Source organism: Herpailurus yagouaroundi, unplaced genomic scaffold, assembly GCF_014898765.1.
Source record: "Herpailurus yagouaroundi ecotype Mexico unplaced genomic scaffold, PumYag 182, whole genome shotgun sequence".
In the NCBI taxonomy this organism is placed as follows: Eukaryota; Metazoa; Chordata; class Mammalia; order Carnivora; family Felidae; genus Herpailurus; species Herpailurus yagouaroundi.
In genome coordinates, this window is record NW_024412413.1 from 45,986,829 (window position 1) to 46,002,180 (window position 15,352).

At 40.1% G+C, this 15,352-nt stretch overlaps 1 protein-coding gene across 1 annotated transcript in view; it reads right to left on the reverse strand.

Moving 5' to 3' along the window:
- Window positions 1-1,815: 1,815 nt before the first annotated feature.
- The window catches only part of TPH2 (tryptophan hydroxylase 2), a 107,666-nt gene continuing 94,129 nt past the window's right edge, over window positions 1,816-15,352 (reverse strand). Inside the window, exons 9-11 of the mRNA XM_040491411.1 lie at window positions 13,635-13,730; window positions 4,224-4,357; window positions 1,816-4,093 (exon numbers count right to left, since the gene is read on the reverse strand). Coding sequence (XP_040347345.1) covers window positions 3,919-4,093; window positions 4,224-4,357; window positions 13,635-13,730 — 405 coding nt within the window. The 3' untranslated portion in view covers window positions 1,816-3,918. The remainder of the gene's footprint in view (window positions 4,094-4,223; window positions 4,358-13,634; window positions 13,731-15,352) is intronic.

Here is a 15,352-nt window from a genome sequence, read left to right on the forward strand (position 1 = left end):
CTGTAGGCTTCCACTGGCTTTGATCTTGCTGTCCCCTCTTCAAGAAACATTCTTTCCATGGGTCTCTTCATGCCTGGCTTCTCCTCATCCCATGGTTCTTAGTCAAATGCCATCTGCTCAGAAAAACTTACCCTAGCCACCTTATTCCTTCCTCCTGCCCATTGCTCCTTCTCACTCCAATTTCTTCATAGAATTTGCTGTGGTCTCAAATAATCTGGCTTTTTGCCTGTATCTGCCCACCAGAATATAAGTTCAAAGTGGGCATAAACTTTCTCTGCCTTATTTACCACCATATCTTCAGTGTCTAGAAAAGTGTCTCATACAGTCCCTAATACGGTCTAAGCCACTGAATAAATGTTTTGAGGCCCCAGGTCATATATATTATAAAGAATCACCATTTCATGTTCCAGAACTGGTTTATTTTGAACACATGCAAATTTAATATTAGAAGCAGTATCTCACTATTAATTCCCTTGCCTTTTCCCAAAATATGGCAATCTGCATAAGAATCATTTCCCAAAATAAGAGAATGTCTTTGCAAATTGAAGAGGAAGAAAAAAAAAAAACCTCAGACACACTAGAATACTCTGGACTGCTTTCTTTTTCATTATAAGTAAGACAAGGTTCATGAGAGTAAGCATCAGTGCTTGATTCTTTAGAAGTTGAAAATTAGATCAAATGAATTGGAGGACAACTACATCGTGTGTTAATGTTTTCCTTCTCGAATGAAGAAAATGAGATGATGTGAGCCATGACTCCATTTGAAAATGAAACCTTGTATTTCTATTTGCTTCCACGTTAAAGCGCACTGTTTTTCATTTTAGACTTTTCATGTTGGTAAATGTTGCAATACTTTGCATTCATTAGGCACAGGCCCATCTACTATGTGCAAGCAAGACAAGAACACATATATCATCCCCATAAAGCATCATTTCTAAATTACACAGTAAATAAATGAGACTAAGCCAGAAACCCAAGGCTCCACAACCCTCATCACAAATGTAAAAAAAAAAAAAAAAAAAAAAAAAAAAAATTAGCAACTTGGTTGGGTCAAAGTTCCCTACTCTTATAAGATGCAATTTACGAACAATCTATTAAGCTCTCATCATGCCAAATAAACTGATCATCCAAGCATACACTGGATGCCTGACCCTAACTTGTAACAGACAAAAATGCTTCCAGAAGAAAACTGGACTAATCAGATTTCTGGCTGTCTTTTGCCAATGTGTGATGCATAAGAAACCTGGTATTGCCAGGAATCTTGGGTTGGTTTCTGATTAGCCAGTTATAGAAGTCAGCATCAAAGTCAAAATAAAGTAGCAATTCACAATGACAGTGAGCAAGCATCTTTAAATTTATAATTGCCCTTGATTCTATTTAATTTAGCCTTAAGTCATGAGTCATAAGTGAGACAGATGGTTATACTAAGCAGGTATCAAATATGACAAGGAGCTAGCTGTGATTATTTGGTTGTACTATTTCCATTTGGGAACTTTTTCTGCCAACACTTTTCCTTATGATGGCTGTTAAATTTTATAGGATTTTTCCCACCATTAGTTGTAATAGCATTTGCATATTAAATGCTCACGACAAATGAAAACCATGATTCCTTTGTTTCACACAGTGAAAACCATGGTTACTGCTCTTCCAAATGGAGAACAAATCTAAAAAGAATCATGTAATCCCTCCACCTTATATGATAACCTATATAAGCTCTGTGGGAAAGCCTATTTACTTTGCAACTCTTCTATTTTTGAAACAACATAGATTTTGCACATGTGGGGAGAAAAAGCCAATCAGAAGATAGCTCAAGTGTTATTTTTGTTGAGGGAATTTGTTTACAATTAAATATAATTCTTCTTCCAGTCCACTTAACTGAGAACCTCCCCTCTCATGGGGCTAAAAGGGACAACCTTGATGGCTACTTATTACACCAAATTATGAAAACAAGGCGGAAGGCAGACATGAAGAGTTTCTTAGCCAATTTTCCTCTTTGAGAAAATTCAGCAACTAGTTCTGGAACTTTCTGGACTTATTATTCTGGGTTATTGTTCTAGGTTAGAATTTATAAGTAAATAATTACTCAGGGTCATCTAGACCTAGCAAAACAAGATGTAAGAAACTATGTCGTTTGGAATCTATAAAACTACTGAAATATGCAACTACTTGATCATTCTAGATCATTTTGCTTCAGCTTGCTCATCACTTCTCTACCACCAATAATCTCTCAAGGCACTATCTCTTCCATTTAAAATAGCATTTAAACTGCGTAACTGTCACATTCTGTCTACCAAATCCCTTTCCAAAACTCAGTTGTTCTGAGAATCCTTCAGAAACGAAAGACCCTCAGTAGTTAAGGAACCACTATTCAAACCTCTGATTTCTTTTCATTTTACCTCTCTCTGATGCATATTTTCACTCTTTTTCATGTTCTTCCCAAGTACATCTAGTACAAAAATTTCTGACTCATAATGGGCCCATATGAGTATGAATTCATTTGAAATCACATGCCATTTGTTATTAAAAGAACATCTTAGAAATTGCTTAAGCAAATATTGTAGAATTGCTAACTTAAAAGTCATTTTGTCACCTTTCTCATCTCTTTTTCCCATCCTTTCCTTCATCCATCCAGCATTCTGCATGACAAAAGTACAATGTGAGGAACAGTGGTTGTGTTTGTTGAGAGAATCAGACGAAACTTATTCACTCATTCAGATTTTTATTTGTTCACTTAGTCACCTGATTATACCTCTTACGGCAAAGATGGCTAGAGATTTGTGGTGCATCACCATTATCTGCCCAAATTTGCCCAAACTTTGGGCAAACTGGACAAACTCTCAGAGATCTGGCTTGGTTTGGGGGCCGTGAGAGGAAACATCTGTGCTGTTGGAAGCCCTTGATCAAAAACCAAATCCTATTTAGCGATTAACATAGTTTTGTAAGTATTAGTTTTCCCTTCTCTACTACACACAAATATACCAAGTTGAATTTAGCAGTCCAAAAGTGACATGCAATGGGCTGGAAATGTTAGTGCACAATTAACCGCTGCTTTGGGCAAATCACTTAACTTCTCTGAGACGCAATTCCACAGTTTTGAAACCCAGGCTCTATGATATTATTGTTCTCTAAGACAAATGGATTAAACACCTGAGCATGATAATTCTCTTTATTCCAGCATAAAATTCATAGTCCCAATTCATAGTCCCTTCTGCCCATTGTTTAGTCTTTCCTAATGTCCTTTCTGGAAGTATTTTCTTCCAAAATACTTTGGAAAGCATGCCACAATTCAGTTTATACATGGTCAATGCCACCTACACGTTCCATTTGCAAAATGTTCTCTTTTCTAACATTGTATAAATATTCAACCTAAAAACCATTCCAACCAGTGGGTTCACTAGTTTTCATTTTTGAAACAGAATACTGTATCTTTTGTTAATGTGATGGGAGTTTTCACACAATTCTGGGTTTATCTCAAATAGTGCTGTGGAAACACTGATACTATAGAAAATAGAAACAGTTTCACTGCTATTTTCATTTTATCTAATGAACACAGAGGAAAAGCTCAGATCTGAGAAAAAAAAAGTAATAAGCTAGAATCATAAGAGGGCTATTTGTTACAAATTTTAAATAGCTGCAGTTTGGTTAAGGACACCAAGCAAGAATGTCAAATCTACTTAAGACATTTAAACATGTTACAATATTTCAAACAATGAGTGGTTATCTGTCATTGGGTTCTTTATGGTGTTTCACACATTAACACAGTAAATTACAAGTAGATAGAGATATGCAGAATTGTACAGAATTGCATGCTCAGTAGCCAAGCCATGACTCAGAGAGTTATTGGTGTTATATGACATTGATTGAATTGCTGCTAAGCCCCCAGAAAGATCATTCTGGCAATGACAATGGTCCCAGGCATCAAATCCCCAGATACTGGTTCATTTTGTTCAAGGCATCACACACTGTGTTCAAATCACTGCGAAGGTCCTGCACCACGTTTTCAATACTTCTGGTGTCTTTCAGAATTTCAATACTCTGTGTATAGGGATTGAAGTACACAGAGAAGGGACGGGTAATTGACTTTGCAAAGTCCCTGCAAAATAAACAGAAATAGAGGGATAAGTGATCAACTGTCATTGGTATAGGAGATACAGATAGAAGGAAGGAACAGAGCCAGAAAAATAAAAAGTAATTTTCTGGAGATGGAAGAAACACAAGTTTACCTCATCTTTTCTTTGGCTTCTTCAAAACTTTCTGAAACAAAGTAGGCTTCCTGGAAAGTGGTGATAAGGCATTCCTGTAAGCAAGTGGTCTTTGGGTCAAAGGCTTTCACACATGCCTTGTCAGAAAGAGCATGCTGCAAAATATACCACGAAACCCATTAAACTCGATAATGAGACTTCCAAAGTGCCATGATGTCACAGTTCTATAACACAACTCAGTATTTTTACAGAGCTGCTCAGTTACTAGTCTGCCATGAAATACGGTACTCTCTAAAAATGCAGGGTAAAATGCGTGTTAGGGGTTTTGTTTTGTTTAAGTCTGTTAGAAGCTGAGAGGAAAAATGAGATTATGGTATTATTTTATGTATTATCAGACAAATTCATATGGAAGGACAGTTCAGAGCTATATCCCAAAAGAAATGGAATTTTAAATCTACGCTATGAATAGAAGCAAGGAGACAGCATAAATATGGTCCTAAATTTATTGCTATAAGCAGTGTACTAAAATTTCACTTAAATGGCAGAAGTAATAATTACCTGCGTGGAAAGGTAATTGGGACTCTGACTGAACTATTTGTGGCCTCATTGTGAGACATTTTGAGGCCAGGCACTGTGTATCAACAGAGTCTGGAGTGGGCTTGTATATTTGAGGGTACTTGCAAAGCATTCATTTCCCTTCCAGCAAGTACAGCAGAGCAATATACAGCAGATAAATATTGTCAGGTGGGAAAAGGGAGCTAATATTAATAGTTACACTTATGCACAGAGAAGGCGTTAGGAAAACAGGGAAGCCAATGTAATTACTCTTTGAACCATCATTAGCTCCATTCAACTCACTACATGACTGGCACTGAGAACAGCAAGAAACAATGGATGACTGTCTTCTCAAGATAAATTCACTGATGCTGAAAGTTAGTGGTCACTTCCTGCCACGTGCCACCTGCCTATTTATTGTCCCTAGATTAATGGTTCTCAAACCTCATGTGCATAAGGATGACAGAGGAGCTTGGGGAAAAATGCAAATACCCAGGCCTCAGTTTTATTTAGCAAGTCTGGATAAATCTCAGGAATCTGCATTTTAAAGGCTTCCGAGGTGATTCAGACTCCAGTGGTTGTGAACTATATTTCGAGAAATACTCCTCTGGATTCTGTCTTTTTCTTAATTAAAAGGGTAAATTAGTTGGGGGAGAGAAGTAGAGTGAGAGAAGAGGCAGCAGAAACTGTCTTGAACGGAGAGAAAATGGGCTCTACTCTAAATGTTACTGCTGTCAAGCTGGGTAACCTTGGCCTCTCTTCTGTGCCTCTGTTTCCATAACTGTAAATGAGAGGTTTGGGATGGATGATTTCTGAAGACACTTCATTCCAGCATCTGGGTTCCACCCAAAGCACTTTTCTCCCTCTCGGTACAAGAGGTAGATTGCTAAAGTTTCCTGGAGAAATGCTGAAAAATCTTTCCTGTTCAAATTCTTGGTACACCCCCAACAATTTCAAAATGCACGGGATGATTTGCTGCAGTCTTCCACGAACAAGGCTGTGGTGCCCTAAGTTTAAAAATACAATTGCAGACCAAAGGACTAACATGCAAGAGAAAGGGCACGAGGGCCCACCTGCATGTGATTTGCTTTCCTGCAAAGTTGCATTGTCCAGATCAATGCATATATGAATCAGGGAATGCAGAGGGCCTCTGGGAATGAACTCATTCATTCTTTTTGGCCCACAGAACAACTTCATTAAAAGCAGAAGGTCACTACACCTGAAATGCATTTGTGCCAGATTCAATCCAGTGCCATGAACATCAGGGGATTTGGGTTCCACATGACTAATAATTCTGTCCACATTTTAAAAACAACTTCACGGTTTCAAGAAACAAATGTCCTTTTCTGAGAGCTGGTGCTCCTTTGCAAAGAACAGGCCTCCTACTGACTTGCTGTGGTTTTCAGAATTAGAAGCGGCTTTCTTTGCAGCCATGTACTCGGGGTAGGTTTTACTTCACCCTTCACCGGTATCTATGTAAGGAAGGACAGTGACAGATTCAGTGTCCTTGATCTTTCCATGTTCTCATGCTCACAATCAGGGGCATGAGGAGAGTGGTAGCCAAACAGACCATGAAAACAGTTAAACCTCTGCTCCCTCAGACAGGGCATCCCTGTTGAGCCCAAGACTTTTCATCGGGTCAATACAAGCACAAGAAGGAGATGAAACTCATCTGCTTGGGTCTAAAAGGCTTTGGTAGGCCATTAGCCACCCAGCAACCACCATGTGTAAAGGAGGCCTCCAGAATGTGTGTATACAATAACACAGACTGAAATCGGTGGGGTTTTAGAAAGAATTATCATGTGACAATTCCACTGGATACTCAGATGAGCCCATTTAGTTATTATAACTAGTAAAGGGGAGGAGAGTAAACCAAGAAAAAGGCCAGAAGGCGAGCGCTGTGCCCAGACTTCAAGTAAAGTCAGTGGATTCACAGAATAAAACTTGAGGCAAAGACCATTAGGCAAGACACATCACATTGGCCTAATGTAACAATCAAAGGAAAAACTGGGAGCTGATTATTTTAAGCTATCAACAATGCAGTCTATCCTCAGGGGCCTGCTGTGTCCGATATGCTAATTACCTACTGGGGACCTCTCCATCCACTGGGGTATGGGACCAGTGCTGCTCCTTAGCTATTACAATTATGGGGGTGATAGTGGTACCCAAAGATTAGCCGCCTGGAGAACGATAAGAGCCTGGAGTTGGGGGGCAACCAGTGGGTGAGGCCAAAAATGAGGTGATGCTCACACCTGTAAGTGGTCTCATTTACCTGTGGGATGACTGCCAGGAACATCCATGCAGCCTATGAGGTTCCTGTTTCTGAATACTAGAGTGTGACCCAAAGTCTATGAAATAGCATCCATGTCTCCACTGACACCCCATGGAGTGGAGCCCTACTGAGTTTGATTCTCAGCTCCCGTCTGCGTCTATCTCTAAGCTGCCTCCATGTGAGGGAGCAGCCTCCATGCTTCCCCACTATGTCCAGAGTGGATTCTCTGTAAACATGGAGTCACACTACTTGATGTCCCTGGGGACTTTGTGGCGAATCCTTCCCAAAGTGTTAGCAGTCTGATATCCTGAGGTCTGCAAGAATTTATCCGACTTTGGCAGACAGAGGCTTTATAAGGCTGAGAGAATGTGGCTGACGGTCTCTTCATCTTAAGCCATTTTAAAAGTGCAAGAGTGCTTAAGAATCAGCTGCTCTCATCTAAATGCTGTCTAGAAGGATTTTTCTGTATTTACCAACAGTGCTAAAGACAAGCATGCAGGACTGGGAGCTACAAGTCCTGGGTCCTAAACACAGTTGTCCCAGAGGCATGATATCGAATGAGTCAGACTTCTCCATTGGGACAGGGTGTCCTCTTTGATAAAACTGAAAAGATTGATCCACATGAATTCTAAAGTTCTCCTCACAATATTATTTTAAAAGGTCTACAGGGGTGCCTGGGTGGCTCAGTCAGTTGAATGTCCGACTCTTGATTTAGGCTCAGGTTATGATCTCATGGTTGTGGGATCAAGCCCTACAATGGGCTCCACCCTGAGTGTGGAGCCTGCTTAAAACTGTCTCTATCCCCTGTCCCTCTTCCCCTCTCCTCCATCACATCCTCTCTGTCTCTCTCTCTCTAAAATAAATTTTTAAAAAAATTTAAAGGGCCTGCAGGTACACCGCACGCCCTGTCATCTCCCCCCTCTCCCCAGGCAGCGCACATTGACCATAGCAACCTTTCCCATGGCCTAGGCATGGCCTTCCCACACTTCCCAACACAATCCTTCAGGACACAAATGAAGACTTATGTGCCATTACAGCCTTTTAAATACAAAAACTTTTTTTCCACATCAAGTTGCCTAGAACCTAATTATTACCTAAAGTTTCTATGTGACTTTGGGCAAGTTATTACACCTCTGGAAGCCTATTCCAGTATCCGTCTGAAAAATGGGACTACTAATAGTATCTACCCCCCCAGGGTTGTGCCTGGCACATGGGAAGCACCGTATGCTGAGTTATTATTGCCACTCAGTGTGGAGATGATGTCGGTGTACACAGGCATTCAGCCACACCTGCCACCATTGATACAGCTCTTCTCCCCGCTGGGTCCAGAACCCATAGACAAGGAAACATGGCCCTAGCTATGAGGCTTCCAGGTTTCAGACCACAATACTGCCTGCCCCAAGTTCACCAATTTAAAATCTTCCTTCCTCCCAGCCACCTGCCTTTGCAGACACAGGGTTATTATCTCAACTATTCTCCACATAAATCCTGTGATCCTCACCCTCTATATTAGGACTGGTTTAAGTTGGGAAAGAACTCAAGTGTGAAATCAGGTTTAGAGGTAGTTTGGGCCCTAGATTCTGAATAAGAATTTGCAAACACTCTTACACTCACACTGCAATCATCTTCTCCTTCCTCCCCACATCTGAACAGCAAATATATACTTCTGTATATGTAGATATGCATGTATGCATATATTTTTTTAAATTTCCCCAAATGTCTCTCCTGCTAACCAAGTACAAAGTGCCACCAACATCCCTATTGCTCAACTGGGTGATAACAGCATCACACCTTTTTTTTTTTTTTTTTTTTCAGTGATGTTGAAAGTTTCATTGGTTTGAATAAGTTCCTGTAGGGGCAAGGAACAAATTCCCGCTTCAAACAATCTCTTCGATTTGTCTGTGACTAGAGTTAGTGCTAATGGCTCCAGACTTCTCCCACCTTTACCCTGCTCAGATGGCTCACACCTCCAGTCCCAGGCCCTTCCTTTTCCTGAAACCAGCACCGTTAGTAAAAATGGAGCCTCATGCTGAGCTCTACAGTGACAGTGCAGAGCCTGCTTAGTATTCTCTCTCTCTCTCTCTCCCTCCCTCTCCTTTCCTCCCTCTCTCTCTCTCTCTCTTTCTCCACCCTCCGCTGTTCTCTCTCTCTCTCTCCAAATAAATCAATAAACATTTACTTTAAAAAGCAATACACAGACTTCAAGCTGTATTACAAAGCTGTAATCATCAAGACAGTATGGTACTGGCACAAGAACAGACACTCAGATCAATGGAACAGAATGAAGAACCCAGAAATGGACCCACAAACGTATGGCCAACTAATCTTTGACAAAGAAGGAAAGAATATTCAATGGAATAAAGACAGTCTCTTCAGCAAGTGGTGCTGGGAAAACTGGACAGCCACATGCAGAAGAATGAACCTGGACCACTTTCTTACACCATACACAAAAATAAACTCAAAATGGATGAAAGACCTAAATGCAAGACAGGAAGCCATCAAAATCCTCGAGGAGAAAGCAGGCAAAAACCTCTTTGATCTTGGCCTCAACAACTTCTTACTCAACACGTCTCCAGAGGCAAGGGAAACAAAAGCAAAAATGAACTACTAGGACCTCATCAAAATAAAAAGCTTCTGCACAGCGAAGGAAACAATCAGCAAAACTAAAAGGCAACCCACAGAATGGGAGAAGATATTTGCAAACAATTAAATATCAGATAAAGGGCTAGTTAGTATCCAAAAATCTATAAAGCACTTATCAAACTCAACACCCAAAAAACAAATAATCCAGTGAAGAAATGGGCAAAAGACATGAATAGACACTTCTCCAAAGAAGACATCCAGATGGCCAATCAACACATGAAAAAATGCTCAACATCACTCATCATCAGGGAAATACAAATCAAAACCACAATGAGATACCACCTTATACCAGTCAGAATGGCTAACACTCACAACTCAGGCAACAACAGATGTTAGCGAGGATGTGGAGAAAGAGGATCTCTTTTGCACTGCTGGTGGGAATGCAAACTGGTGCGGCCACTCTGGAAAATAGTATGGAGGTTCCTCAAAAAACTAAAAACAGAACTACCTACAACCCAGCAATTGCACTACTAGGTATTTATCCAAGGGATACAGGTAGGCTGTTTCAAAGGGACACATGCACCCCAATGTTTATAGCAGCACCATCAACAATAGCCAATGTATGGAAAGAGCCCAAATGTCCATTGACGGATGAATGGATAAAGAAGATGTGGTGTGTATACACACACACACACACACACACACACACACACACACACACACACACAATGGAGTATTACTCAGCAATCAAAAAGAATGAAATCTTGCCATTTGCAACTACATGGACGGAACTGGAGGGTATTATGCTAAGTGAAATTACTCAGAGAAAGACAAATATCATATGACTTCACTCATATGAGGACTTTAAGAGACAAAACAGATGAACATAAGGGAAGGGAAGAAAAAATAATATAAAACCAGGGAGGGGGACAAAACATATGAGACTCATAAATATGGAGAACACACAGAGGGTTACTGGAGGGGTTATGGGAGGGGGGATGGGCTAAATGGGTAAGGGGAACTAAGGAATCTACTCCCGAAATCATTGTTGCACTATATGCTAACTAACTTAGATGTAAATTAAAAAAAAATAAAGTCAGATTTCCAGATGATTTATCTCCTTATTAACTGCCACCCAGAGTGAGGAAGATATGGAAAACCCTACCCAGACACACTTTTGGAATTCCTGAAAGTACATCACAGAACAGGTAAGAGAGGGAATAACCACTGATGGGGTTAAAAAAAGAAGTCTTTGTGGTTCTCACATACAGCTTTTACAAGCTTTTCCTTATTTATTTTGTTTCTGTCTTCAAAGGCTGTCAAAAAATAAGCATCGTAATCATCGAAAAAATAAGAGGCAAAAATGAAAGTTATCCTCTGAGCTAGAGATACACCACTTGGGAGTCCTTGACCGGCGCTGTAATGCAACATCTATGCCCAAGAAATTTTAGCCTTTTACAGAACAAATTTTAAAACATGTTTTTTCAAGGAGAGAAGGCGAATTTTTATGTAAAAGTGACAAAGACTGCACCCAAACCTCCAACAACTTAGCTGGGACCTACATTTGGGCTGCAGTTTAAAACAACAAGAAAGACTTTACCACAAATGGTAACTGCATTCAAAATCATAAATGTGTTTGACACAGGAATTATTGCGATGCTATCAATAAAGTGATCCCCTGCCCTCCCCGGGTTCAGGATTATCATCTGTCCCCACAAACGACAGTTAGCCAGAAGTACTCAGAAACTGTGTGAGGGTTCCGGACATTCGCACAGAGCGGGGCAGAGATGAGGGGAGGGGTGGGGATATGGAAAGCATCCTGTGTTATGTATTCTCTGTGAACAATCAGAAGATACTTCTCGGAGAAAGAATTTCTGAATTGTAAGAATGGTCCAAAGTAGCAATCACTGGGATGGTGGAGTGTAGAAATTTGAGAATGGAAGAATGCTAATGACCAGAGGTGATGGACCAGAACAAGATTCACGGCAGACAATGCCCTTCGGTGTACACATCCTGGCTGATTTCCATTTCTAGACTTTTCCGTCCACACCAAAAGCAACAAAAACAACAGATTCACCCCAATGCTGCCTACACATGCCCCATTAACCTGATTAGAGGGCCCTGTTGAAAGTTGGGGCAATGAGAGAGATTTGTTTCTTTTGTGTCTGGCATCATTTATAAACTTTCTGAGGAGAATGTAAATAGATGTAGCTCAAGAGCCACATCGTTTTTCTAATTCTTTTCTCATGGAAATCAAGAAGCACTCCACAGAAGGCATGGGCCTTACAGGGATATGACATCATGCTATTGCTGTGGGCTTTGGTCACGGCACTGAAATGCTTTTTTTTGTGGCTGAGGATTTCATTTAAAAAAAATAAATTACCACATTACATCAGGCTTTTGTCATGTTAAATGTTATCAACTACTCCAGCCATGCAGAGCCTCAGGCAGCTTCCTAAATGGGCCAGGATTTGATGAGAGCATACAATGCTGTCCGGACTATTTCCTGCATCTCATCCTCCCCTTATTCATCCTTTCCACTCCTCAAGAATCCGCTTGGGCAGCAAGGCCCTCGTCAGGAGTCTTCCCAGGCACGGCCTAGTAAGTGCCGGGCACACTGGTCACAGTTTGCATTAACAGATTGGCTGCTTACCCCCTTGCACTAGAAAGTAAATTCTCTGATAACAGGGATCCCAGGCGGGACAGCCTACTGGTTACTGGCTGGAATCCTGGAGCCTAGTCCACTGGACGTGGGTCCAGCTCCAACACTTATTAGCTGTGTCACCTCGGGGAAGTTCCTTAATGTCTTTATGGCTCAGTTTTCTCATATGTGATAATAACACTGTTTACCTCATTGGATTGTTATGAGAATTAAGTGGGTTAATATGTTTAAAGCACCTACAATACTAATTAGGTCTATTTAAGTGTCTGAGGTAGCTGTTTTCTGCTTCTTCTTTCTTTCTTCTTTCTACTTTCTCCTTCTCTTTCTCCTGCTCCTCCTCCTCCTCCTTCATTATTTATTTCCCTAGAGACTGGCACAGTACATGGTACATAGTAGGTGTTCAATCAAATGTTTGAGGAATGAATTAATGAATAAATGGCACCATAAAGCAAACAGACTTAATAAAAGTACAGGAAAATTATATCTTTCAAGAATATAAACAACCAAGACGTTCCAATAATCATTACTCGACTCTAGGGATAATCAATACCCCAAATAAAAACCCTAAAATAGTCGATAATCCCGATCTTAGTCTGAATAATCAAAGAAAGATTAAATTATTTTCAGTACCACTTCCAGATTATACATCACACTGCATTCTAAATTCATCAAACCTTGCTGTCCCCCAGTGGTATAGACAGCACTTCTTAAGTAACCAAAAGATTTAAATGATCAGATGATCCAGTCCCCAACATTTCTGAATAAACGACCATTTTACTATATTTTAAGGCAAAAAAATAGCATTCCCTAAGCATCACTACACATATTAGCTCCTCTCTGAACATAGGTATATTTCAGCTTTTTTCCCCCAAATTGTATATGTCCACAAATGTTTTAATACACATTAATTTCACAGAAACTAACATAATCTCAAATTCCCCTTGGAAAGGAAATTCTAGGGAGTCCATGGGAGCCATGGGGATAACAGAAATGAGAATAGCCAAGCTATCCTTATAAAGAAATTTCAATGAAGCGATCACTGCTAACTTGCTGCCCACTTTTCAGTACTAAATTTAGGCCAGTCGTATGTTACCCAACACTCGAGCATACGTTTGTCATTCCCGTTGATCTGTGCACATGGCTGCTCGTCCATCTGAGCCACACCACACACCTAGAAAGGCATGACCCATTTTCAGAAGTGCAAAAAGTTAGGTCAGCACCCACATCTGAGGTGCCACATCCCTGTATCAAATATTTATGACGTACCTATGAGTAGAACTGCTCAGACAAACAAATCAATATTTTCCATGACCTTGAACCAGTTTGCTCAGGAAGGATATTTTCATTCACAGCTTCATACCTTCAATTCTCCAATGGAGGAAAGTAGTCCTGCTCCATATGCCCGCAGTTGCCCTTCTTGCTTGCAAAGGCCAAACTCAATTGTGAAGAAATAGCACTGAAAGAAAAAAAATGAGGGAAAAAAAAAAAAAAAACCATGGACACACATCCAGTGAACTAGTTAACACAGTTCTTCTATAGAATAAATGGCACCCAAAATAAAAAGGTGCACTGGGCATAATATCTTCAATACTGTCAATGTAAATACATTTGAATCAAGATGCTTGTTGAAATGTATTCTCTTGATTAATAATCCCTCCCTAGGTTAAAGGTATACAGAAAATGTATTAGTTACTAACAGTCTTGTGCTTGGTGGATTCAGAAACCCCATAAGTCAACTCATATCCTTGGCAATAATTTTAAAAATTAAAAAAAAAAAACTACAGATTTAGAAATGAATGATTATGCCACAGTCATACCAGCGTAAGAATATGCTTCTGTATTTGCCAAGTTGTGTTTCAGTTGACATAAATAAGTTCATGCGAACATAGAAAAATAACTTGGAATCCAGTAATCTCAAACTGATTTTTGCAGTTTGTTTATTCATTCAACAAACATTTGTGGAGTACCTACTAGGTGCCAATGTTTGGTAAAGAACTGTGGTACAAAAACAAGAGCAAGACCAAAAGAGTAAGTACACGCCTACCAAATTACCAAAACCACAATTTTAGGCTGACTTTTTCAGTGAGATCTTAAGTGTATATCTACGTATGCTACACATAGACACATGTATGTGTGTGTAGATTCATGTGTGTGTGTATATACACATATATAAAAACATATATAGTAAGAACCATTTCACTGACCTGAATTTTACCAGCATCAACTACTACAGCTTTTCCAAGACATTAAAATCTACAGTTGTTTCTGTTGAGTTTAAGAAACCAGCCTAGACAGAAAGAAACCTCTGAGCAACCAAAAAATCTCTCGATGCTCTTGAGAGAAGCTGAAATCACACTATTTTTGCTCTGGGAGAAAAGTGAGAAGTTGACAATGAGCAATACGCATTGCATCAAATTAACACTGCCCTGCATTCGTGATGATAGAGCACTGACAGTGTTGAGAAAGAGAATTTAAACACCCCTGAAAAGGGGTGGAAAATAATAATTATTTCTAGCCCACAACAGCGTGCTCTATTTTCATTTGGAAGTTAAGATGTCCCTTTGTTCAGAAGGGTTTTATGCTTTTTAAACGTGAGGATGACCTGTGAAGTTCAATGGGCTGAACCCAAAGCACTGGTCATTGGAAGTCGTGGAGCTAAACCTCCCAAGGCAAAACTTCCTTCCCTGATTCACCTCCCCAAAAGGGTAAAATTGTAGTCCTTCCTCCCCTCATCACCCACAATGCCCACCAGCCCTCCTTCTCACTCTGTTCTGACTTACTTTCTTTCCCATTATACCACCTTTTTGACATGGCCTTTAATTTCTTTATGTATGATATACACTGTCATCTGTCTCCCCACTCTGAACTATAAACTCCATGAGAGTAAGTATCTGCTCATCTGGAATAGGGTCCCAATTGCAGCACTGTTGACACTTCAGGCCGGCTAATTCTTTGTTGTGGGAGGCTATCCTGTGCATTATAGAACATATAGACGATAACATTCCTGACCTCTACAGACTAGATGTCACTAGCATACCCACCCCACTTGTAACAGCTAAAAACATCTCTAGACATTGA